At 37.0% G+C, this 26,693-nt stretch overlaps 2 protein-coding genes, 1 non-coding gene and 1 pseudogene across 3 annotated transcripts; 2 read left to right on the top strand and 2 right to left on the bottom strand.

Moving 5' to 3' along the window:
- The first annotated feature begins 839 nt into the window (after positions 1–839).
- Positions 840–4,970, top strand: LOC121257737 (putative methylesterase 11, chloroplastic). The gene is made up of 5 exons (XM_041158918.1): positions 840–1,217; positions 2,580–2,816; positions 3,378–3,521; positions 4,141–4,272; positions 4,356–4,970. The coding sequence occupies exons 1-5, from the start codon at positions 852–854 to the stop codon at positions 4,638–4,640; spliced, it is 1,164 nt and encodes a 387-aa protein (XP_041014852.1). The 5' UTR covers positions 840–851; the 3' UTR covers positions 4,641–4,970.
- A 707-nt stretch (positions 4,971–5,677) lies between these two features.
- On the bottom strand, positions 5,678–18,998 carry LOC121257738 (ubiquinone biosynthesis protein COQ4 homolog, mitochondrial-like). Its single transcript, XM_041158920.1, has 3 exons — positions 18,850–18,998; positions 7,373–7,592; positions 5,678–6,468 (listed from the first exon to the last, which is right to left on the bottom strand). The coding sequence occupies exons 2-3, from the start codon at positions 7,553–7,555 to the stop codon at positions 5,962–5,964; spliced, it is 690 nt and encodes a 229-aa protein (XP_041014854.1). The 5' UTR covers positions 7,556–7,592; positions 18,850–18,998; the 3' UTR covers positions 5,678–5,961.
- On the bottom strand, positions 6,847–6,928 carry LOC121258898. The gene has a single exon (XR_005939450.1). It is a non-coding gene; the product is annotated as a small nucleolar RNA snoR53Y (small nucleolar RNA).
- A 2,361-nt stretch (positions 18,999–21,359) lies between the features above and the next one.
- Positions 21,360–26,081, top strand: LOC121258769 (annotated as a pseudogene).
- Positions 26,082–26,693: the final 612 nt, after the last annotated feature.

Genomic DNA, 26,693 nt, shown 5'->3' on the forward strand with positions numbered 1-26,693 from the left:
TTTATTTCACTCAAGATTGGGTCTCTCTACCTGGTATTATTTTTATTTTTTAATTTGAAAAAATTAAATTGTTTATTTTATTTTGTATGATAATTGAAAAAATTGTAATGATTAAATAAGATAAGATGAGATGAGTTGAGAAGTTTTCTGAAAATAAACGAGATCTAAAACAAATTTTAGTTTTTTATTATTATTGTTGAGGATGAATATAGTTATAGTCCTAAAATTTTGATTTCTTAAAGTGTGACAAATGCATATCAAATTCACTATTCATTTCTCATATATAAAATTAAATGTATAAAATAATTCCAAAATTATGATATAAAAAATGATGATTTTCATTCCTAAATGTATTATATTCAATCATATAGATTGAAACAAAATATTTAAGTGATTTTAAAATAATAAATTCGAAACAAATAAATAAAATTTAATTCGGGGCAGCCAACTTTGACAAAAAAAGAAAGAAAGAAAGCCATAGCATTTACTCAGCATTCAGTCGGACCTAAACGAGCAGTTTGCAGTTTGCAGTTTGCGCGTAGAATTGAAAATACAGTTCCGTAACTGTTACAAGACCACCCTTTATTTGCCGGCAGTCTGATGTTCGAGGAAGGACACCTGTTGCTGTTACTACATGCCTGTGCTCCTCCTCGGCTTTGCCTTTTAAGAACGTTTATTTGCAAGGAGCAATCTTGAACAACAATTAATCTTCATCTCTCTCTCGAATTCTGATCACTTGCACGTAGAGTCTGATCGAGAACATAAACACAGTATCATAAAAGGTTTGGTTCGTGCGATTTGAGGTTGTATTGACGTGTGTGTTGTTCACAGTATCGTTAATTATTTCAATTATGGGAAACTCGTGGACATGCTTCGCTCCCAAGGAGGTCAGATTCACCAGAGAACCCTCCAAACGCATACCCAACTTTTTACGCAAGAGTAGAACCGGTTCTTCGTCTTCTTCTTCCCCTAGCAGGAACAAGCAGGGGAATAAACTCGATGATGAAGATGCTCAGCTTCGACAGCAGGCCATTGCCGCCGCTCTTCTCTTCCGCCAACATCAGCAGAACATTTCTCTGCCCCTTAACCGCTCCACTTCTGTCGTTTATCCTAATCCATCTCTTGGTGTTCTTAAAAAGCTTCCCAAGAGTTCGAGTTCTAGGCAGCGTTCACGCTCTGATTCTCTCCTTCAGCCTCATCAGCTTGTTATCAATAAGGTTTGTGTAAATTTCCCTAAAATTGGTTTTTTTTTTTTTTTTTGGATGTTCTATGCGCGTCAGATTATTTCCCACATTTGATCATAGTTTCGTGCTTCTTTTTTTCTTCAAAATGATTTCTTCCCTTGGCCTTGTGAAAACTGATCTTCCAGTCTAACTCTATTATTACTCAATTTCTTGTTTTGGGAACTATATCTTGTGTGTGAGTCTTTTGATCTGAAGCTCATGTCAAAGAATAGGAATTAGAGTTTTGGTTAATCTTCATTTCATTGCCTGCATCCTTAGGAATGGTGCTGTTTGACTGAGTTGGTCAAATCAGTAAGATGGAAAGACCAGTTCAAAGTGCAGCCTGAGCCTGCTGGCCATTAATTAATTCTATATAGGACGATTATGTTTTCGGCATAAATTATAATATCCTATTTCATATATATATGATTAAAATATGCCATATAATCACATTCCATCACGTTTGTTTAGTGTTTAATTACGCCACGAGTTCTCATCTGTTTACATGGCTTGTTTGGTCGAGCATTTTTCAACGACTAAAATTGGACGGGTTTGGTGAAATTCAAACTTTAGTTGGAGATATCATATATTATGGCTGAAAAGATGCATGGATTCCATGATTACGGTCACCTTTCTGTCGGCGAAGAGTTGCCAAAACTGACGATTCAAAGACATAAAAAAGGTTGATGTGAAGTCCATTACCCTTTGATCACTATGCTTTTGCCAAAAAGTTACTTGACGTTTACAACATGATTGGGCTTGGATAAAGCAGCTTCCTTCTAACTTGTGTCAAAAGAGACAAGTTTACCCACAAAACTATGCCACTGCTTTTCCTTATGGGTGAGAGATCCATCCATAAACCTTGACGAATTAATCAATATACAGTTATTCCAAGTTCAGGTGTTCAAGCAGGTAGGATCCTTCCCAATTCTACAGTCTAATGTAACAAATGAAAAGAAAAGAAATAGAACAGAGAACTCTCTATTGGCTCCAGGAGTCTCAATTTAGTGAGAGTGCTTAGAAAGTATGCATATAATTGACTGTAGTTTTGATGCACAATGGACTGAATAAGTAGGGTTAATGGATTTAGTTAGCTAGTGATCAGGAACCATTTGATGGAGTTTGTGAAAAATTCACCTTTTCTATTTCCTATCATTATGTATGGACATGCAATAACATCTCCATGATTTTTGGACTCTAATGCTGCTCAAATACTTGTACTTGGTCATTTTGATTTTGTACTTTTACTTTGCTTGTTCAATTGGAGGTGGAAAAAATGATGATTGTCATCCAAGAAAGTAAATTCTTCCTCTTATATATCAGTCATCATCTTATTTTCTGATTTTAATCCCTTAGGATGTAAAGGCTGAGGGTCTGGAAACCAATCATTTTGTCCTTGTTCACGGAGGTGGCTTTGGTGCTTGGTGTTGGTATAAAATTATGACGCTTTTGGAAGAAGGGGGATACAAAGTTGATGCAGTTGACTTAACTGGAGCTGGAATTCATTCATATGACACAAACAACATCACCAGTCTTGCACAGTATGTAAAGCCACTCACAGATATCCTAGAGAAACTTGGAGATGGTGAAAAGGTTTTTGCTCTCTCTCTCTCTCTGAGAGTGTGTGTGTGTGTGTGTGTGTGTTAGATAAATAATCAGTGTTTATTTTTGTGTACATATGCTTATATGCTTATAGGGTAAAAAGTTGTGTACGTCTGAGATCTTTGGTGTTCTTTCACAAGTTAGTCTTGGTTTTTTACTCTCAATTGCAACAAGGATAGCACTTTCGGATTGCTTTTATCTCATATGGAGATGACTAACACTGAAAGGGACTATTCAAGCTTATCCTCACTTTATTATTCTTCATTTGTGTATTGATTCCTTATCATATTACTCTCTTCTATTCATGCTTAAGATTCCAATCTCTCTGACTCTCACGTTTTAATTCCAAACAAACATTATGCAATACAGTTGGACAAGATATTCACTAAAAGTTCATATGCCTCTATAAAATTAGGGAACTTTGTAGCTAGCTTTCCAGTTTCCCGTGAATAATTGAGAGTAACTAGCATTGATCATAGTAAACCTGTGGTAGTACATCTGGTAATGTTTCATTCAGATGTACCAGAACTAAAATCTTCATTCTAAATGCAGGTGATATTGGTGGGGCATGATTTTGGCGGTGCCTGTATTTCATATGTAATGGAGTTGTTTCCATCTAAGATCTCAAAAGCAATTTTTATAGCTGCAACAATGTTGAGTAGTGGGCAGAGTACCCTCGAGATGTTTTCCCAACAGGTTGGCCTCCACTCCATAATTATTGGGCTCAGAGAAAGTGTAGAAACAAAATAGAGAATAGTGTCACCCATATAATTAAGGGAAAACTTTGCTCTAATTTCTCCGGGTGACTCCAAAGCTTTCCTGTTTTCTAGATAGTTTACAACATATGCCTCCTTAATCTGCTTCCGTCTTCATTCCTTAATTCTCAGTTCAATATACTTAAATACCAGCGGTCCAAATATAAGAAGTGCATTGCTCATTTAATGTTACACTCCAATTTATTGTTAATTGCAATTGCAGTAGTTTCAGTCCACTCTATATTCATTTGAAATAGGCTGCATGTATCTGCAATTAAAATTGAGTAACTCATTTTATAACTCTCTGTATAATGGAAAGCGATTATGCAAAATTTAAAATTCAAATCAGATGGGAAACTCAAAATTTGAAAAAACACTTCAATATTTTTTTATGAAACGACACTATCACATTGGTTGGTTGTTAAATGGATTGTAAAATAGTTGTCAATATCATTATTCATTAAAATTTAGTATGAAACTCTTAAGTTTAGTTTAGTTTCTTGACAATTGTTTGCTAGCATGAGACTGTCGTACTAAACTGGTTGTGCATGATATTGCAGGCAGGTTCAAATGATCTGATGCGGCAGGCTCAGATGTTTATGTATGCTAATGGCAAAGACCAGCCTCCAACTGCTATCGATCTTGACAAAACATTGGTGAGAGACCTATTGTTCAATCAAAGTCCCGCAAAGGTATGTCCACCATATTGTTGTGACTGGAGTTAAACATTCTTGGACCAGGTCTGATATGAAAGCTTTTATTCTCCTCTGTCCAGGATATCACACTGGCATTAGTTTCAATGAGGCCAATCCCTTTTCCACCAGTAATGGAGAAGCTCGTGCTTTCTGATAAGAACTATGGCTCTGTTAGGAGATTTTACTTAGTTACTCAAGAAGACAGTGCAGTATCAGTTTCTCTGCAAGAGAACATGATAAAAACAAATCCCCCAGAGCAGGTGTTTTGGCTAAAAGGTTCTGATCATGCACCTTTCTTCTCGAGGCCTCAGTCCTTACACAAAATACTGGTAGAGATAGCGCAAATGTCATCAAAGCAAGTCTAGGAATCCTTGTGCAGCAGAGCCTCGGTGGTAGAGATATCTTGCAGATTGTGGGGGGGCAGATTGTAAGCAGCATCATGTATATTGAATGCATGTCTGGTCAGGGTACCTCAATCTGTCTTAACCATGTGCATGCATGTGGCATTGCTCCCCTTGTGTAGCTGTAATACATTTGGTTGTATTTTGGCATCTTCCCATCTGTGTAGACAGTTTTGCATGTGTTTTGTGAGCCAGAGAGTACCACATTGTATTTTCATCCTACATATTGTAGGGTACTTGTCATGAAATGGATGACATTTGGACTTCTGAAAAGAAGGGAAGATTTCGGCGGTACTCCTTTGTATCATGTTATGGCAAACTGTGTTTGGTGACAGGCTAGAGACGATCAAGTTAAGAGTGAGACTGCATAACACTTGATGCCCATTTGCTCAAGATATGACATTATCACATGAAGACTGGTTGGGATAAGAACCTAAAACAAAGACTTGTAGGTAGGCATACTTATGGGGTCTCTCTTTTTGGACGTTTTTTACATGCTTTACAAACAAATACAAGGTAATAAACATACAATAAAAAGAAGGGTAATGGTACAAAAAATATGGTCTAAGCCTGTATTTCTTGGCATAATCTAGGAAATTCTCGTCATAAGGGGCGGTTTTTGGTGCCATCCCACTAATTGCAGTATTGTGCTAAAAAATTATGCACTTGACTTCATTGTCCCTCGTGAAAGAAATAAGAACTGTTGGAGTATTGGCAGGCATCTGGATCTGGGGTGCAACGCATGGTGGCTGTGGGTAGGTAGACAATGACATATCGGGAATTTTTAACTTGGGGGAAAAAACACAAGGAAAATGGAGGAAAATTAAAGAAAAGAGAACAAAACGATTGGAAAATTTTAAGAAAATCCAGTTGAAGGAGCACCAAAACATACTCTTTGGGGACGGTGAGTGGTAGCCGTGTGTTCTACCTTTGGTTTCCCTTCACTGTTTTAGATTTATCGCCATTGAAATAATTTTATTTTGCAATGAATTTTCATGCAATTTAGTAAATTTTCTTTTCCTTGTTATCTCTCCAAATCACTCTGTTTCTTTGAGCCGTGAAGCACAATCCTCTGGCCACATGAGCCTTCTCACGGCATCAGCTTCAACTTTCAACAACTGGAAAATTAACGAGATTATTTCGTTGGCAATCAGAATCGGTCTCTTTCCCAACTAGGCATTTGCAGGACTTTGCAGAAAATTTTGCGCTTAATTCTCAGCAATACATCTTGTCCGGTTTTTTCTATCTGGCCAACTAGTTATAGCTTAGCCGCCGCTGCCGCTGCTCAAATAGCATTTTCTTTAGGAGCGAGAGGAGCAGGAATTATCCCCCATTTCCTTCGAACATCCTCCAAGTCCTCATGAAAGTGTCGTTCATAATATATACACATGAGGTCAGTGCACTCCATGCCAGCCCGTATGGCCCACTGGAAGTAGTGCTGAAAGAACAATTTCCTCTGCTTCTCGCTGAATCTTGCTGTGCCCCCCAAGACAGAGAGCAGGCACATGGGAAGGCACATTTGCTCAAACTCTATCACCTTGAGTGCTGACTCACCAATTAAGTTGGTGGGGAGGCCAAATAGGGTGTGCCAGAAGTCGTGCACCTCACGAGCCCGCATGGCCACATATGCCAACTCGTCTGTTTCCATGAACCGCACCGGTGGTCGGTCGTCAGGGGAAAAATTCCTTGATCCCATGAAGTTTGCATAAGCAGCACCGAATGTGTTGGGCGGTAGTTCCCATGCATGCCCCACGTTCACAGATATCACACGTGGTTGATCCTGCAAAATTGCCTATCAAGGAAATACATTAGTTTTAGAACAAAATAGCTAAAGCCAATCCTTGCAGCCAAAGGAGTTTTCAGGTCCTGATGATAACAGCGGCAAATGAAAAGAGAGAAAAGCATGATCAGCTAGGTAAAAGGGAAAACAGACAACATTATGAAAATTATCCTTTCCACTGATGATGTATTTTTTATCTGCCCATAGTACAAGACAATGTCTAGGTGCTTCACTGTAGTTTCACATGGAAAACTAAATTCCCAAAATTTGTCTTTGGGTCCATTTTGTCTATTCATGAGTGGTAAACGGAGTAAACAGTACAGATTGGTCAGTTATAAATGGAGATAAATCTAAAGCAATGCATTTGCACAAGCACTTGAATTTGGTTCTCATTCCCTCAGCATATGAAAGAAGGGATCGATCATGGATTGATCAGCATTAGCATGGTGTATATTGAAGCATCATGGGGAACACTTTAAATGGCACAGAGGGGGGGGGGGGGGGGGCAAGTTTCATCGCAGGATCAGAAACAATCAACGATCAAATATTTTAAACAAAAATAAATAAGATATCTGCATCTCCTTTAAGCAAGTTTAATAGTAACACGTGGGATTTACCAGGATATGTCAAAGGTACCAGCAAGCAAGTTTTTATAAACATGTTGGTCACTAAAAGAAACCATATAAAACTTTGGACAACAGAAGAACACGAATGGGTTGATTAGGCAGAAAAATGGCCACAAATGTCAATAACACAATCAATCAACACGCCAGTCACAATTCTGGTCCAATATTCCACCAATGTGCCAAACCTTCCGACATTTTGGTTAAATAGACAACATGCCATCCAATTAGTTCAATGTCACCGTTAATAAAAAAGGATAAGGTATATCATTAACAGTGGGGAATAGTCTTACTCTGCCTTCCGGGCTCCTCTTCATTCTTTCAAGCACGCTTTCAAAAGCTGGCTTTCCGGTAGTCTCCCCAAGGGCTGCTATCAGATCTGCTCTTCGTGGGTCTAGCAATGCACCAACCGCTGAACCAACAGCAACAGCTGCCTGCTGCCATCTGTTGAGCCGGATACGACCACCTCCTATCATCCTCACTGTTCTTTTGACTCTCAAATTTGAACAAAACCTGTAACATACGGGTCCAAATTTAGGGCTTAAAACTAGTATTTTATATTTTTATTTATTTATTTATTTATTTATTATTTATTTTTATTGTCTTTATTAGGAAATATGCTATCTATTATACGGTGATTCTTTTCCTATCAAAACTTTTGTATAGTTATCCATTAGTTTCCATATTAGATTAGTTTCCTAGTTTGAAACTACAACCCGACTCTTCAAAATCCTCTCAGAATCCTTATCCTCATAGGAATAATTTCCAAGTGTAGCCAACTCCAAACCCTAGCATATCCATTGAGGACTCACGCCACTTCCCTCCCCATCGTTTATAAAATCTCACGTAAACCTCTGTTTCAAACACACAAAAATTACAAAGAACTCACTTGTGCATAAGTCATTTATACTCTTTCCCAGCCACCGCCGACCACCCTAGGACGTCGAAGCACTACCCCGGCTGGCTAGAAATCACCGACTAGCCCAACCCCGTTGAACCCACTCCTTTCCGGTAAGTCCCCGACAGGATCTCTCTTTTTCCCCGTGATTTTCACTTCTCTCTCTCTCTCTCTCTCTCTTGCATCACACCACTACTCAGGGGACCCAATCGCGTCACCGGTCGCTTCCAACCACCCCAGAGCTGTCGTCGCCTCAGCCTCCTTCTCTCGGTGAGATATCACACTGTAGAGAATAGAGAAGGCAAAGAGGAATTTGAATATATTCACTGTTAGATAAAAGTCTGAATACAAGTGTGTATATATATACAAGGAATCCTAACAAACTTGCCTAGGAATATTCTCGAGCATCTGTTGTGCACTACACAAATGAATACAATGCAGAGTTTGTTACAAAAGCTGTCGGCCACAATACAACACTGTACACTGAATCAGCAGCCATACCCAGAGGGTAGGCACCAACCTAAACTAGGTGATTCCAGAAGGATCTGTTTGTGAAGAATCTGACGTGGTGGTGGTCCTTCTTGAATCAGCTAAGGTGGAGGAGTCATTGGCTGGAGTAGCTTTGTTGGCAGCAGTGGAGGATAGCTCAATACGCCCCCGCAAGCCTAACGGTGTATCAACAACTGTGAGGCTTGTTCTCATTAAGTGAAACAGAGAAAAAACAATCGGTTTGGTAAATATATCAGCCAATTGGTCTTTGGAAGGAAGGAAGGCAACTTGAAGGGTCTTGGCTGCGACTCGATCATGCACAAAATGAAAATCGATTTCCATGTGTTTAGTTCTAGAGTGAAGAACAGGGTTAACGGATAGGTAGGTGGCACCTAGATTGTCACACCAAAGGATAGGGGGTTTTGGAAGGAAAACACGGAGTTCTTTGAGGAGAGATTGAACCCATAGGAGTTCAGTTGTGGCATTTGCAAGGGCATTGTATTCGGCCTCAGTGCTGGAACGAGCAACGGTTCGTTGCTTACGAGAACTCCATGACACTAAATTTTGACCAAGAAAAATACAAAAGCCATCGGTAGAGTGACGGTCATCCGGACAACCTACCCAATCGGTATCAAAAAAAGTTTGAAGCTGAAAAGAGGATGATTTTTGAATGTGAAGGCCAAAATTTAGAGTATGCTTGAGATACCGAAGGAGTCGCTTAACTGCTTGCCAGTGTGGAGTTTTTGGATTGTGCATAAACTGAGAAATTTTGTTAATGGAAAAGGCAAGGTCTGGTCGAGTCAGTGACATGTATTGTAGGCTTCCTACAATGCGACGATAAAGGGTAGGATTAGAAAAGGATGGATTATCAGATAAAGAGAGCCGGTTGAGGCAGACATGGGAGAGGAGACACCATTGGCAGATAACATATTTGTGCGAGAGAGCAAATCCTGGATGTACTTCCGTTGAGAAAGATGGATTCCATTATTTAAGTAAGAAATTTCCAAACCAAGAAAGTAGGAGAGTTTGCCTAAATCCTTGATTGGAAAGACAGAAGCAAGAAAGGAAAGAAGATTTTCAATGTGAGGTGAGTGAGAACTAGTGACAATAATGTCATCCACATAAACTAAAACATACGTGAGAACAGAGGTAGATGAATAAACAAAGAGAGAGGGATCTGCCTTAGAGGGAATAAAACCAAATTCACAAAGCTTAGAGCTGAGCCGTGCAAACCATGCACGGGGTGCTTGCTTGAGGCCATAGATGGCCTTTTGCAAGCGACATACATAGTGGGGATAATCGGGATGGACAAAACCAACAAGCTGAGACATATACACAGTTTTAGTTAAGGTTCCATGAAGGAAAGCATTTTTGATGCCTAGTTGTCTAAGGGACCAACCACGAGATACAGAAAGGGAAAGGACTAACCGAATCGTTGTGAATTTCACAACGGGACTGACCTCAGAGTAGTCTACCCCCTCTTGTTGATGAAATCCTTTTGCAACGAGGCGCGCCTTATGCCGTTCAATGGAGCCATCGGCATGATGCTTTGTACGGAAGACCCACCTACAACCAACGATGTTCGTAGAAAGGGGAGGGGGAACCAGAGTCCAAGTTTGATTTTGAATAAGAGCTTGGAACTCATTTGTCATGGCATTTTGCCATTCTGGGTATCGGGAGGCTATAGTGTAGCAGCTTGGTTCCTCTGGTATTGTAATAGATGAAGTGAGGCAATGGCGTGTTGGAGGATAAGGGATTTGACCATCAAAAAAATGTTTGGGTCTGGAGGAGTTGGTTTTGGAGCGTGTGATGATGGGTGAATGAGGTGGTTGAGAGAGTTGAATTGATTGAGAGGTTTGAGAGGTTATCGAATCAGAGGGAAAATGTGGTTCTATTGGAGACGAGGGTCTGGTTGACGTGTTTGAGGTTGAAGAAGAGTGAGAGGGATTAGAAGGTATAGATGGGCCGTGTGTGTTGGATGGGCCATTTATTGGATTAGTTGTAGATGGATCAGGAGGTATAGAGAAAGAAAGGGGTAGAAGGGTATATGTGGTCTGGGAATTAGTTGGAGCTGACGTTAATTGGGAATTTGTGGAAGTATAAGGAAAAGAACATTCATTAAAAAAGACATCACGCGAAATGTACATCCGATTTGTTGGTAAGTGAAGGCATTTATACCCTTTATGAGCAGTACTGTAGCCAAGAAAAAGACACGGTAGAGAATGAAAATTAATTTTGTGGGTGTTATAAGGCCTAAGATTAGGCCAACACTCGGATCCAAAAAATTTTATAAAGGAGTAATCGGGCTCCTTTTGGTAGAGTAGAAGATGAGGAGATTTGTTTTGAAGAGAAGGAGAGGGAAGAAAATTAATAAGATGGGCCGTGGTTTGAAAAGCATCGGCCAAAATTTTATAGGGAAGAGAGGCCGTTGCAAGGAGAGCGAGGCCCGTTTCGACTATATGATGATGTTTCCTTTCAACCACACCATTTTGTTGGTGGGTGTGAGGGCAAGATAGACGGTGGTTAATGCCTTGAGAATTTAGAATCCGAGTTAGGGGTCGAAATTCACCGCCCCAATCACTTTGAATATTTTTTATTTTAGTATTAAATAGGCGTTCCACTTGTTGTTGGAAAATAAGAAAGACGGATGTTGCATCACCCTTTGAGGCTAAGGGATAAAACCACGTGTAACGACTAAAATCATCAGCAAAGGAGATATAATAGCGAAAACCATCTCTTGATATATGTGGGGAGGGACCCCAAACATCCACAAAAACTAAAAACAAAGGTCTCAAAGACCGATTACTAGAAGATTTAAAAGGTAACTGTCTACATTTTGCAAGGGGACAAGAAGAACAAAAAAAAAAAATAGATTGAGAAGGAATGAAAGGCAAGCATTTGGTGCGTACGATGCTGGAGACAAGTTGAAGATTGGGATTGCCAAGTCGGTGATGCCATTGTGCAACTATGGTTCTTTCACCAATAAAAGCAACTGGAGCAGATTTTGAGGAGGCAGGAGGAGGGAACAAGTAGAGATCATTACGCGTTGGTCCTTGGATAAGCATTCTTCCCGTCATTTTGTCCTTCACAATAAAATTAGAAGCATGAAACTCAAAGAAAACTGAGTTGTCACGGCAGAATTGTTGGACAGAAATTAAGTTTTTGGTTATTTTAGGAACACACAATAATTTATGAAGAGAAAAAGTAGAGTTAGAAGAGGAAATTTGAGAGTCACCGATATGAGTTATGGGAAGTGCAGTGCCATCGCCGACTTGGATTTGCTCTTGTTCGAGATATGGTTCAGCTGATAAATTGAGATGATGAAGATCGGAGGTGAGATGATTTGTTGCAGCTGAATCGGGATACCATTGGCGATCCGAAAAAGACTGTGAGCTAGTATAATGTGCAGACAGAGAACGGGGTGGATCAAATTGCCTGATCGAAACGATAGAAGCACTGAAGGGCTATATGGCCAACTTTGTTGCAGACCTGACAAGTGGGTTTGTTGGGCTGATGAGGAGTGAGTGAAGAGGATTGAGGAGAGCGTCCACCACGGTAGTGACCACCCCTGTTGTTATCGCATCCCCCACGATAAGAGTTTCGACCACGATTAGTGTTATAGGAGGGCATGGAAGTGGTGATATTAGCAGTAGGAGTAGGCAGAAGACCATGTTGAATGGTGGTGAGGGAGACTCGACTTTCGAAAGTAAGAAGGAGATTGAAAAGCTCAGTTGAGCTGATGGGGGTGGCTCTGGTTGTAACCGAGATAACAAATGACTCATATTCGGAATTGAGGCCATTTAGGAGGTAAGAGACAACTTCATAGTCTCCAAGGGGCTCTCCAGCAGTAGTCATGGTATTTGATAAGAGACGGACTTTCCTATAATAATCAGTAACAGAGAGAGACCCTTTTTTGAGGTTGATGAGCTGATGACGAATCTGAAATATTTTGGCTTGAGATTGTGATGTAAACATAGTTTCTAGTGTGAGCCATAGTTCACGAGATGTGCGAGAAGCTATGGCTTGGGCAAGAATGGTTTCGGTAAGGGAAGAGAGGAGTGCACTGAGGAGCATTTGGTCAGTGCGACGCCACTGAAGATGAACAGGATTTGGCTAAGGTGGAGAGGGAGCAGATACGGAAGGTGAGGAGACAGTAAGAATAGGAGGTGGAGGAGGAGAAGAGCCATCTATAAAACGATAGAGTTCTTGGCCATTAAGATAGGGGATGATCTATGCACGCCAGAGTAGGTAGTTATCGGAACCAAGCTTTACAGAAACAATGTGGGAGAAATTACTGGGTAGTTGGAAAGGATTGGGACTGGATATTTCTTTTTCAGAAAATGGAGTTTCGGTAGTCATTTGAGAGGATCAGTAAGGAGAAGAGAAGAAAAAAAAAAAAAAAAAAAAAGAAAGACGACGCTAGTCAATTTTTTAGCTCTGGTACCATGTAGAGAATAGAGAAGGCAAAGAAGAATTTGAATATATTTACCGTTAGATAAAAGTCTGAATACAAGTGTGTATATATACACAAGGCAATCCTAACAAACTTGCCTAGGAATATTCTCGAGCATCTGTTGTGCACTACACAAATGAATACAATGCAGAGTTTGTTACAAAAGCTGTCGGCCACAATACAACACTGTACACTGAATCAGCAGCCATACCCAGAGGGTAGGTGTGACATACCAGTTTTGGTTTTAGGGTATATAAGAAATTTTTCCTAGTAAACTTATATTTTTAGAATTTATATTTTTATGATTATAGTTTTATCAGAATTTATATGTACTTTATCTTTATATTTTCTATTATAATTGCGATTTATGATTTGTTAGAGTTTTGTTTTAATAAGGATTTCTAAAGTGTATCAGATTATGTTACTACGGTTTTGTTTTGAAATTTAAAGTTTAATTTTTTTCTTCTAGTCACCGAACCTCATCACTTTGTTAGCCTCTGTTTGAGAACTTCAAACCACCCAACCCGTATGTTTCTCTCGGTGATTTTGTTTGTTTTGCTAACGTCCTAGTGGAACACCAACTCTTTTGCCGTGTATTCCTCTACTCATGCACGTCTCCACTCTCAGTCTCTGCACGTCTCTACTCCTCTAAGATTTCCTTTTTATTTTCTCTATCTTCTACGCTTATAAATATCACTTACCTCGTACGAGAGGAGTATCTCGTGAGCCACTCCAAAACATCTGCTTCTGAAACACCCAGAGTACCAAAACACTGCCGTTTAATCCTTAGATTCTTCCCAACCGCCGCCGACCACCATAGGACGTCAGAGCACCACCCGTGGAACCAGAAACTGCCGACCAGCTCAGCCCCAGCACACCCACTCTCTTCCGGTAAGATCTCGACCGCCGCAGCCTTTGTTTTTGATTTCGGTAGTTCTCGGCTCAGCTCTCTCTCTCTTTCTCTCACTCGGTGCCGCACCACCATAGGAACCCTCAGTCGCGCCGCCGGTCACTCCCAGCCACCAGCGCCGCCATCGCCTCAGCCCTCCCTCGGTGAGCCGCCATCGCAGACCCTCTCCCTCTCTCTCAGCTCTCTGTTTTTTTTCCTTTGTTGCCGTGTTTTCGGATTCTTGAATGAATCCGAATGAACCCGTAAGATTTGATGGGCTTTGGGCCCTGGGCCTTGTGCGTACGTGTGATTCTTTTGATTGGGCTCTTGTTGTATTATTATTATTATGGGCCAGAGTTTTTAACCTTTTTACAGACTATAATGATGTTTAATTGAACTTGATCCTATTTTATTTCAATAATTATTTTAGTGAATTTTATTGAGTTTAATATTACTAGTTGAGTTATTAAATAAATATAGTTAATTAAAGGTTCATTTTTTTAATAAAAATGTTTAAAGAATTAGAAATATGTTTTTAAAGGATAATGTTAAGTCTAATATTTGAGTTAAATTTCCTTTGTCAATTTAGTAAGATTTTAATAAAATTTCTATGTTAAGAATTTAGTGGAATTTGTTAAGTTTCTTATAAGATTTAATAATTATGTTGAGAAATGAAACTTAGTTTAAGAATTTAAGTTTTTTTTTGTGAATTATTTTAAAATAGCTCGAGTATTTCTACTAAATTATAAATTAGTATTTTAAGTAATTTAAATACTATGAATTATTGATTTTAGTGTTAAACAAATATTGGTTTGACTATATTTTAGAATTCCGAAATTAGTTTAGTAAGATATTAGCATTTATTTATTTCCAAACAATTTAGTGATAGTTATTTATTGAATATAGGTCTCAAGTTACGAAGTATTATTCAAGAAGACACGCAGCGAGGTAAGTAAATTTGATCATAAATTAGGATCATCACAGTTAGCTTATATGTATGTATTATCCAAGCCAGTTCATTGATAGCCACTATTTATGAACCGCTCATGTCATGTCATCTAGCATAGCATACGACCATGTCATTCCGCATCATATTTAAATTCAGAATTTATGATTATGTATGTAGTATGTCATGCATCTCATGTGTATAAGACACGTAAGCCATCTTAAATTCAAGTGTAAGATAATATCAGATCAGTTAATAAGATGGTCATTCAGATGCATGGTACCAATGCAGTTCAGTTCAGTTCAGGGTGGTGTGCAAGCCATGAACTCAGTCGTGGTCCACCATAGTATGCTAGAATACTATCAGCAGTTCCCCTTGCTGCAGCGGGATGTGGGGCTGGTGCACAACCTTGCACACAGGGTTAAGTGTGTTGGCCAGTCAGATAAATCAGTTAAATCAGTCAGATCAGTCAGTTAATTCAGTTAAAACAGTCATACATAGGATAAGCATCAGTATGAATAGTCATGAATTTTTTTAAGCTCAGCATGAAAGTTGTTATGAAAATCTTATGTTTATTACGTTTACGTTGTGATAGATTTCTTACTGAGTCATCGACTCATTTTAGTTTGTTTTCATGTTTTTAACCACCCAAGTGAAGATGATGATTACGAGCAGGCAGGCCAGGAGTAGGAGCATTTATTTTTAAGTTCAAACTTTCTAAAATAAACATGTTTTTATGACATGAATTTATTTCAGTTTATTTTATTTAATGTTTTGGAAGACAGTTTTATTAGACATTTTTCCGCATAATAAAAGTTCAGTTTTTTTCAATTATGAAATTATGGAATCTATTACCGGATTATTTTATGGAAAATACGTGGCACTCCTAGCCTACAGGAAGGGGGTGTTACAGTAGGCACCAACCTAAACTAGGTGATTCCAGAAGGATCTGTTTGTGAAGAATTTGACGTGGTGGTGGTCCTTCTTGAATCAGCTGAGGTGGAGGAGTCATTGGCAGGAGCAGCTTTGTTGGCAGCAATGGAGGATAGCTCAATACGCACGACTCTTCCACTCTCCCGTAAGCATGCCTTCCCACCTTTTGTTCTTTTACTTCAGCCTCCCTAAAACACCCATGCATTACCATTAGTTTTACACAAATACCCCACCATCTAGTCTTGCCATAGGATGTGTTTCCCTTTATGTGTTTTGTTTTCAGCCTTTCCCAAAAAGCCCCTCCACTAATTCTGTAATTACTTACATGCCTTTTTGACCCTTGATTGTGTAACCTGCCTTAAGCCCAATCGGCTAGTGTTTTCTTTAAGGAGTACTGGGCCTAGTTTCAAATGAACTTGTTGGGCTTATTTCAAAAACTATGATAATTTAAGCGGGTGAACTTGGGTTGACAGAAACTGTTTTATGGTTTTAAAGTGGGCTGGTGGTGCTTTACAAAAACATGTTTTAGTATTTTATTGGGCTGGTTATATTTTCAGAAAAACATTACTCTTCCATGGGCTTTATCTATTTGAATAATTATGAGTCCATAGATGCAAATTTTATAAAGAGTATTTAAGGGATTTTAAAGTATGTTTTTAGAGTTTGCTTTGAAGCCTATTATTTTAGTTAAGTTCCATTATACGTATTTAATTACTTGGATTATTACGACACGCTTTTTTAGGAAATTAGTAACGTCTAGTACCTCGTATAGGTAACGCGCTACAAGTTGGAAATCAGGAAGCAGAGCTAGGAGGTAAATAGTATGATCATATAATTGCATGCGTACTGTGAATATTATTGTTATGCATGAAAATATGATGTGCTTATAATGGTTATCTACGCTACGCTAAGAGACAAGTCAAGGTTAGATTCCTTTCACGATCTTGATGAAATATGAGATTATGCTTGAATGAATGAATTTGTTTGATTAATTGATTGAATGTTACAAAAATCATACGAAAACCATGAGATGTTCATATAGTAATTCAAATCAAGTATGCCATGTAATAGAATAGCCAGATTATGCAAGCCATGTTCATGTAATACTTAGATTATGTATGCCATATTCATGTAATACTTAGATTATGCATGCCATGTCCATGTAGTACTTAGATCGTGTATGCCATGTTCATGTAGTACTTAGATCATGTATGCCATGGAATGTCATAAAATGTTCAAATCATGTCATGTTATGTCATGTTATGCTATGCCATGTACAAGGAATGTCATGTTATGCTATATCATGTACAAGAGTATGTTATGTTATGTTATGTCATGAACGAGAATATACCATGTTAAGAAAGTTCATGAAGCCTAATGAATTCCCATGCATTAAGAAAGATAAGAAGTTTTAAGACAGTGCCACGGACTCAAGCATGGTTAACCACGAGTAAAGTGAAACACGGACTCAAGCGTGTTTCACTCCATGTTAAGACAAGATAAACAAGTTATTATGCATTTACGTTACATGTTTGCTATGATTTTGTATACTTCTGCTCATGTTAATGATGAATATATACATGCTATGTGAATATGTGACGATATATGTATATATGTGAAGTTTTTCAGAAAGTTATATTACGTGTATGATTGGGAATCTATGATGCTATATGTATGTTGTTAAGAGTCTTCAGAAATTAAATCCATACTAGGCCAGATTATATTTTACAGTATGATGTGCTATTTACTGAGTATTTGACTCATTTTTGTTTGTCTTCCTATTTTCTTTCATGTCTAATTTTTACAGATGATGTTTATGATGGCGTAGAGCTGGATGGCCAGGAGTAGATCTAGTATAAAGACTTAGGAAGAATTAAGTGATTTTTTACACAAGAACTATAATCCTTTTATGTCATTCGTAGGATGGGTTTATGTCTTTCCACTTTACGTTCAGTTTTGAAACAATTATGTTCATTTCAGTTTTTTATGCTTTTCAATAAACGAGGAAATTTAGAATATGAATCTCTTTACCGGGCTTTATGTTATGAATGTTAATAACATCTCTATCCTATGGGAACAGGGTGTTACAAAACCTAAACCAAAACAAGAAGGAAAAAAGATCAAATTCAATACCTCAATAACATGAATATTAAAAGGAAGTCACACGATTGGACAGACTAAATTATATCAAGCATTTTAACCAGCATCATTTTATCATCCACCTAATGTGGCATCAAATAATTGGGAAATAAGTAAAAGATAATCATTTAAGGCCACATTGGGGAGTGATGAAAGGATGATGAATAGCACTTATCTTTCTGTATAAAGATTTTGGTCAGAAGAATATAAACAAATAGATGCAAATACACCAAGGGATGTAAATACACCTAGGGTTCTGACTTAAGCTATGGAATGTATGCTGTTTTAAATACTTGGGTATACATGGGAATAGATTTTAAACAGATGACAAACTTAAATTTTAAAATCTAGGCCGCAATTAGACATTGTACAAATTTACAAAACTCAAACTTTTCCCAACTCAACCTCCATTACTAAAAACAAACCCCCATAACTTTAGTGGAAAGCTATTCAACCCCCTCAAAATTTTCTTCTCCCGCAAAGCAAGATCAATGTTCTCTCTCATTATTGTCTCCAAACCTAAATGACCAGAAAATTTCCCCATTCTTCCAAAGCTCCAAAAATTGACCAACCAACCATATTCCCACCTAATTGATTTTATCAAAGCACAAAAACCAGAACTGAAAGTGTTAAAAAAAAAACTCAAAGCTTCCCATTTCGACTAATCACAATCACCGTCGATTATTTCTAAATCTCAATACTAGACACTTGAATTTCGTCAAGCAAAAACGCATTCGAAATTACAACAGATTTTACCAATTAATCCAACAAAATGACCAACCCAGGCAAGCTTTGGAGGTCAAAAGCACAAAAACAAAGATCAAAACCATAACCAGAATTCACTCAAAATCCAAAAGAAAAATCAGATATACCAATTCCACACGAGAGACAATCCTATTTCCATCTCACAGGATTCCTCATCAAATCTCTTATTGAATATTCATACAAGGAAAATACCCCAATGCATTTTTCCCTGCTTCACACCGAAACCAGCCATCGATAACAAAGTGACAGAAACCTCACCTTGGGTCCAAGTGCGAATGATTTCAAGTTGGGAAGAAAGCAGCCTGGTGTTGCGATAGTGGCGCGACTGGTGGCAGGATCACCGTAGCCGGGCAGCGAGTCGCGCATTAAAGATGAAGAGTGAGAGAAATATGACTTATGAGTAACACTCCCTTCTCAAGTTAAAATTTTCATAAATTATGACGTAAAATATAATAAATAATTGAATTTTTTAAAATTTTAAAATAATAATAATATTAAAATATAATATTTTAATAATATTTTATTTAACTTTTAACTTTTATCTCAATTCATCTCAATGAGACAATATGTAACTTTCATCTCAATATTTAACTTTTAACTTTTATATAGTTTTTAACTTTCATTTCAATATTCTAAAGGTAATAATATGTGACACGATCTGTCAACTCAATAAAAATACGACATGAAATTAAAGGGTTTGGTTTGATGTTAATAGATTCGAATAAAACGAATTGACCCATTAAGATACGATTTATAAATGAATCAACTTGTTTAATATGAAATTAATTTGTTTTAAAATTAAAATTTTATTATTATTAAGTTGTAATATTGATATTTTTCAATATATTTATGTTTTTATTATTTTTATTATTGATATTATAATTTTAGACTTATGCTCATATTTATTATTGAATGGTTTGTAATATTGATTTTATTATATATTAAAATTTGAAAAATATTGATATATATTTTTTAAGATATTGTAATTATTAATAAATATAGATTTTAACTTTTATGTAAAATTATGTTAATCAGAACAAATGAGTTATGTGTTTTAATTCAACTCGTTTATATTAAACAAACGAGTTTAAATGAGTTGTGTCGTGTTAATATATTTCTAATTAATTATTAAACAAGTCAAAATGGATGATGTAATACAATCCGTTATTTAAATAGGTTGAGTTAGGATTTAGAAGTTTGACATGTTTAGCTTAACTAGTTGAGTTCGGATTGACCTATATTATTAAATATTTATAACTTGATACGAGACGAACACAATTTGCCACCTTATTTCGGAAGGGCAATGATACCCTAACACCTCATTTACTACTGTTTTACCATCCAACTATTTTTTTTCCTTTTTATTCTTTGAATCTCAGAATATGACATTCTTGCATAATCTAGAAGAAATTACATTCAATTAACTAACGTAATTATGTAATTTAATTAAAAATAAATTTAAGTTTATAAAACTTGAAATTTTTTTACTCTGAGTTAATTTTTATAAAAAGATTGAATTTATTTCAAATTAATTTACGTGATTATATTAATTGATTGAAGTTTTTTTTTTAAGAAAGTTTTTTTACTCTAACCTGCTTGCTTTTTATTTTACTCAAAATCAGTTTGATTCCTCTATTTTTCTTTGCAAGACTTCTGTAGGAATCGTATTGCTTCTCGTATATGTCTATGACATTGTAATTACTGGCTTAGATACTGAGTTAATCAAGCAATTACAACAGCATCTCAAGGCCTCCTTTCACATGAAAGATCTTGGTCCCCTGCAGTATTGTTTTGGCCTTGAGGTGCAACTTACTCCAACTAGTATGTTATTACACCAACACAAATACACGTAGGACGTTATTTCACTAGGTAGTCTCTAATCGAGTAACTCTGTTTTTACTCCCTTATAGGTAAATCTTAAGCTTCGTCGGGAAGAATGAGAGCTTTTATTAGATCCATCTTTGTATCGGTAGCTTGTTGAGAGTTTAAACTACTTGACGATTACTCGTCCTGACATTTCTTTTATTGTGTAACAAGTCAGTCAATTTATGCAGGCTCTTCGACATCTTCATTTAGCCGCTGCCCACCGCATTCTCCGATATTTGAAAGGCACCTCTACACACGGGTTGTTCTTTCATAAAGAATCTTCCTTACAGTTGGTAGGGTATAGTGATGCTGATTGGGCTGGATGTGCGGATACTCGTCACTTTGTTATCGGCTGGTGCATATTCTTAGGCAATGCACTCATTTCTTGGAAGAGTAAGAAGCAAGATAAAGTTTCCAAGTCCTCTACTCAGTCTGAGTATCGTGTTATGTCTTATGCATGCTCTGAGATCACATGGTTTCGTGGGTTATTAGGTGAACTTGGTTTTCCTCAACTGCATCCCACTCCTCTTCATGCTAATAATATCAGTGCTATTTAGATCTCCGATAATCCAGTCTTCCATGAGCGTACGAAACATATTGAAGTCGATTGACATTCCATACGTAAACCATTTGACAAACATGTGATTACTCTACCTCACATTTCCATTGAACGTCAGACTGCAGACATATTCACTAAAACCATTTCTCAGCACCAGCATCAGTTCGTTATTGACAAATTGATGCTTCTTAATCTACCAGCATCAATTTGAGGGAGGATGTTACAAACATAATTTATGTATTTCTATATTTAGATTGTATAGCAGAGAATTAGGCTAACTATAAATAAACTTAACGTGTATAGACACTTAACGTGTTACAGAGAAATTGACAGAAGAAATAAGATGGGGCAATCTGAAATTTTAGTCAAATTGGACATGGAAAAGGCTTTTGACAATGTCAATTGGGATTTTCTACCCTACTTGCTAGGTATATTTGGTTTTGGGGAGAAATGGTGCTAGTGGATAAGGTATTGCATTTCGACGGCGAGATTTTCTATATTGGTGAATGGCTCCCCAGCTGGATTTTTTAACTACTCCCGTGGTTTGAGGCAAGGAAATTATTTATCTCCTTTCCTTTTTTCTTAGTTATGGACGCCTTGAGTCGTATGATTGAAGCGGCTATAGAAGGTGGCTTTGTGTCGGGTTTCATGGTGGGTGATGTTTCACGGGGCAGCATTACTATTTCACATTTACTCTTTGCAGATGATATTTTAATTTTCAGTGATACCAACCAGGATCATCTTCGAGCTTTAAGAGCCTTATTATTATTAATTTAACTAAGTCTGAAATTGTTCCAATAGGTACAGTCAAAAATATTTTGGATCTAACCAATATTTTGGGATGTAAGGTAGCTTCGTTACCTATGAAATATTTTGGGTTACCTCTGGGTGCCCCTCACAAATCAGTTTCTATTTGGAATGGGTGATTGAGAAGATTGAAAGGAGGTTAGCAAGTTGGAAAAAACTTTATTTGTCAAAAGAGGGCAGAGTCACATTGATTAAAAGCACATTGTCTAATTTATGCACATATTTCCTCTCCCTCTTTCCTTTACCTGCGGGGGTAGCTACAAGAATTGAGATGATTTTTCGAAATTTCTTATGGAACGGTAATGGGGAGGAAATAAAATTTCATTTGGTGAATTGAAACATGGTTTGGAATTTAAAGCTTTTCAATAAAGCTCTTCTTGGAAAGTTGCTTTGAAGGTACAACAACGAGAGTAATACATTATGGAGGCATATTGTGGATGTTAAATATGAGAGGATGTGGGATAATTGGTGTACTAATGAAGTAAAAGAGATGTATGGGGTGGGTTTGTGGAAGTCCATTCGGTTGGGATGGGGGGATTTTGTCAAAAACATTAATTTCAAAGTGGGGGATGGGACAGATATCTATTTCTGGCATGATAATTAGGGATTCAACTCTTAAATATGTTTATTCTAATTTTTTTAGGATTGCTAGAAACAAAGGGGCTGCAGTGGCTGACTCTTCTTAGCTTTCTAATAATATGTTGCATTGGAATGTGAAATTTACTAGAGATTTACAGGACTGGAAAGTGTGTGATAAAGTATAGTCATGGTGATAAAGTATACCCCTACAAATGTATCTAGAGAGCAAGGCTACCTAGTAAAGTTGCATTTTTATGTTGGCTAGTGTTTCTTGATAAAATATTAACCACGGATAATTTGAGAAAAAGAGGTTTATTTGAGATTGATTGGTGTTTTATGTGTAAAAAAAAAATGGCGAGTCTGTTAACTATTTTTTCCTTCATTGTAAGGTGGTGACTTAGCATGTGGTGACTTTGTGAATCTGTTAACCAGCTGTGGAATGAGATTTTTGCAAGGGTAGGCATTGCTTGGGTGATGCCTTTGCGTGTAGTGGACTCTTTGGCTAGCTGGCAAGGTTCGGTGGGATGCGGAGGCAGTGCAGCAGTGGGGAGGATAATCCCCTTGTGTTTGTTTTAGTGCTTATGGTTAGAGAGAAATGAGAGGTGTTTCGAAGATTGCGAATGTTCTCTGTAGATTTTTTCTTTAGCACTATAAGTTTTTGGGTGAAGAACCTTGTAAGGGATGAGAATATTTGTAATATTTTGCCTTAGTTCTGTTTTTCTTTAGCTTGTATTTAGGTGTACCACTTGTATACTTTCTCTATGTACTTTAGCTATACCTATTTACTTGGAATAAATTCTCTTATTAAAAATAAAAAAAAAAACGTTGAACCTGAGGATTTTTAAGTAAATGGAACTATGTAAACTAATTTATAAATAAAACTTCAACCATCTGTCAATCTGGGTTTGTGAGTTGTGTGACGTTTCCTTTCTTTTCTTCATGGGGCATGGAGTCGCTACTTCTTGAAGAAAAAACCTCGTTTGAAGTATATTGGACATTTGTGATGAACTATTACAGAACTGATTTTTTTTCTTTAATGGCGTCTTTTTTAGTCAAAGCCCTGAAATTTTTTTGAAAAAGCCTCACTTGTGGCAGAGAAAAAATTGTAATACAACCAATCCTCGAAATAAAAGATCCTATACTCATATTTCTTTAATAGCATTGGATCCTTCCTAATGTTTGATTGCATGCTTTAACTTGCCATCGCAAGGAATGAGCTGTGATAATTACTAGTCTGCTGTATGATGTTAATGTCACCTTCGGATTTCAAAAACAGAACGCAAGTTATTTTGAAACTGTACTACTAATGGTTTTCCCCTTTCTGAAATGATAAAAAAATACCCGAAAAGGGACCATTTATACTTATTGAATCTGGAAACCTGTTTTAGAACCTATACATCTGCTTACCTGCTAATGTATTTAATCATCCGATGATTGTTATAGTCTCTCAGCCTATAAAACAAGAAGCACTTTTCAATTAGCCCATCGTGATGTTTATTCTGTGTTCTTCATTCCCTTGGAGTCTGGTGAAAATGATCATTTCATCTGTATTTTTGTCCTTTGATCGTTATAGTTGTAATTACATTTTAGGGATTACTTGAAGATCTTTCTTTCTAAACAGGATATGACTGAACCCAAGTTAAAATAAGTCACATATTTTTTGAGAAAGGCAATCCTAAGGTTGGGTTTTGCCATATATCCTGTGCATATCTAAGAGCCAGAAGGTTATGACATCTTGCCAAATAACACTGCTTGTACCTGGGGGCTATTTTTCTGTAATATATGAATTCTATGTATGACAGGTAATTTTGACACTGTTATAGTTCATGGTGGAGACGAGATAGAAAAGAAAGCAACTCAGATACAAGTTTCTGATGCTAAAGAACCCTCGCCAACTCTTGAACATTTTGGAATCTTTTCCATCAGTAATACACAAGGTAAATCGGCTGCAAACGAGTACTTCTTTTTCCAAAATCTAGATTTTTAGCTTGATTTTCAGACTTGCAGAAATATTTTATTTTATATTGTTGAACAGAGTACTTTTGCGAATCTCGTCAAGTTGATTTCAAGTTGCTAAAAGCATAACTGGTTAGTTGAATATATAAAATATTTTTTTAAGTATTTTAATAGATAAATATATATGGTCATAACTCATATATGGTGATTTGAAGAACTTCCTAAAATGTTGTATTTCGTAGTTTATTGGGTTTGGCTGATGATCTTGATATATCACTCTGCCCCTTTGATGTCTAGTCTTCACTTGGTACTGATTGTTATAGTTGCCAATTTAATCCCCCCACGCCCTCTGGAAAGCGCTGACCAAATTTCTTGGGGTAATTTCTCAGGGTGGAAAATGTAAAAGGTCTTGATGCAGACAACACTTGAGTTGGAGAATCAAATTCTGTCACACTAGCCAATAAGGCGTCTCCTCACACCATATCTAGCTCTACCAAGCAAAGCCTCAAGACGAAAGGTCTTTGTCAGGCACAGCTCGAAGTTGGCAGTGGTATAATCAGGCGCACATTGAACAATGATATTGCTAGCCAAAAAGGTTTTGCATTGCAAGATAAGGTGGTGTTTATTCTAATTTTTATATCTACCCAACTTATAAAATGACTTTGTATTTTTTTATCCTATAACTGCTATAGAGGTAAGCAATGACTTTATAACTCTTTGAAAGTTTTGAAAAGATTTGAGTTACTGTGATTAGTTGTATTATTAGAATAGATATACGGATTATGCATTGTTTAGAATTTATTGTTTGGAGATTTAGGATGGCTTACTGTCTTCCTTTATGTTTTTATATCATCTGCTTTGAAAATAGTGTGTTTCTCATGCCTATGGATTCTGGCCTTCTGCTTGACTTCTTGCTTGTTTGACTAGGCTATTTATCTCTCCTGTTAGAGCCTTTGAAATTATTATTACTGTGGCTGCAGCCTTGGATTTGTTAACCTCAGTTCTATTGTCAATGCCATTTCAGCTTTGGTCCATATACACAGCTGGCAATACAGTACCAATTCCATTCTTGAGGGCTACCGATATATCCCCCTATTGCTCTCTTGTCAGACAATGAGCTTGGAAGCATGCAGCGGGATAATGGCGGAAATATCGCTGTAGAGGCATTGCAGGAGCTCTTTACTGGTGATGGGCAGTCTAGAAAGGGTCGAAGAGTACAAAATGAGGTTACACCTCTCTGTCTCCTCTCCCTGCCGTTGGAATATGGGTTTCTTATACATTTGATGTGTTGCAGATGCCACTGCCTCCCAAGTGTTTACTAAAGGCTCACTTCAAGTTCTACCCTACTGAATTTGGCACAGGCTTTAGCATACCACAAAATGTATGGCTTCTCTTTTCCAATTATATATCGTTGCTGATTACTTGCTGCATGTTTTTGGTCCAATTGACTTCCAGCAGAGCAATTATTTAGTGCGATCGGAGAATTTTGACTACAGCTAGTCAGTTCCCACTGCTACTTATTTTCCTACTTTGTTTTCTTTTTTGTCTTCTTTTCCACTAGAATTAAAACCGACAATCACATAAATTGCTGCATTTCTTGGTGGGCGACTGTTTGCAGGTGTTATGAAGACATGCCACTTCAGGAGCTGCAGGCAACAGGGGAGCAGCAGAGCAGACCATTCAAAATCTCTGTGATACTCTTAGAACTATTCTGCGGTTGTAGATAGGGAAAATTCTACCACTTTTGTACTTTTTTTAAGAAAATCTGTTTCTTCATTTATGTAGTTTTGTGGGTCTTTTAAAAAAAAAAAAAAATTGGAAGGGAGAAAACTGTGTGGTATTAGGTTGTGGGTAAATAGGATTTGGAAAAAAAAAAAAAAATTGTAATCAATAATTTTTTTCGATTTCTATTTCTTTTATGAGTGCGGTTATATATCAGCCGCACTCTCTGCACATCTCACTGATTTTTTTTTTTTAACTCAGCACATGAGGTGTGCTACGGCTACAGACTGATATAAATAATTACACTTCTTTTATTTTCTTGGCCAGTGTGTCTTCTCATCTTATTAAATTTTTAATCGAATTTTGGATGTAGATTTCAAAAAAATATGAAAGTTAAAAAAAAAGGTAAATGTTTTAATAAAATTAAAAAAATATAATAATTGGTCTCTGAAGAATATATTTAATAATCTTTTTAATAATATTCTTGAATGAGTATAGAGGGAGGGTTTGGATTTGAAAATGGTATTATAAGAACAATATGAAAATTTAAATGGAAAATTTATTTTTTATAAAATAATGATATTCTTATAATGTTATTATATAAAAATTATTT

This window comes from Juglans microcarpa x Juglans regia, chromosome 3S, assembly GCF_004785595.1.
Source record: "Juglans microcarpa x Juglans regia isolate MS1-56 chromosome 3S, Jm3101_v1.0, whole genome shotgun sequence".
NCBI lineage: Eukaryota > Viridiplantae > Streptophyta > Magnoliopsida > Fagales > Juglandaceae > Juglans > Juglans microcarpa x Juglans regia.

Bases quoted from the DNA above. Each gene is read 5' to 3' on its own strand.
- LOC121257737 (XM_041158918.1), top strand. From the start codon at position 852: ATGGGAAACTCGTGGACATGCTTCGCTCCCAAGGAGGTCAGATTCACC. The intron at 2,817-3,377 runs GTTTTTGCTCTC...TTCTAAATGCAG, and splicing joins AACTTGGAGATGGTGAAAAG to GTGATATTGGTGGGGCATGA. The intron at 4,273-4,355 runs GTATGTCCACCA...TCCTCTGTCCAG, and splicing joins TCAATCAAAGTCCCGCAAAG to GATATCACACTGGCATTAGT.
- LOC121257738 (XM_041158920.1), bottom strand. From the start codon at position 7,555: ATGATAGGAGGTGGTCGTATCCGGCTCAACAGATGGCAGCAGGCAGCT. The intron at 6,469-7,372 runs GTAAGACTATTC...TTTCCTTGATAG, and splicing joins AGAGGAGCCCGGAAGGCAGA to GCAATTTTGCAGGATCAACC.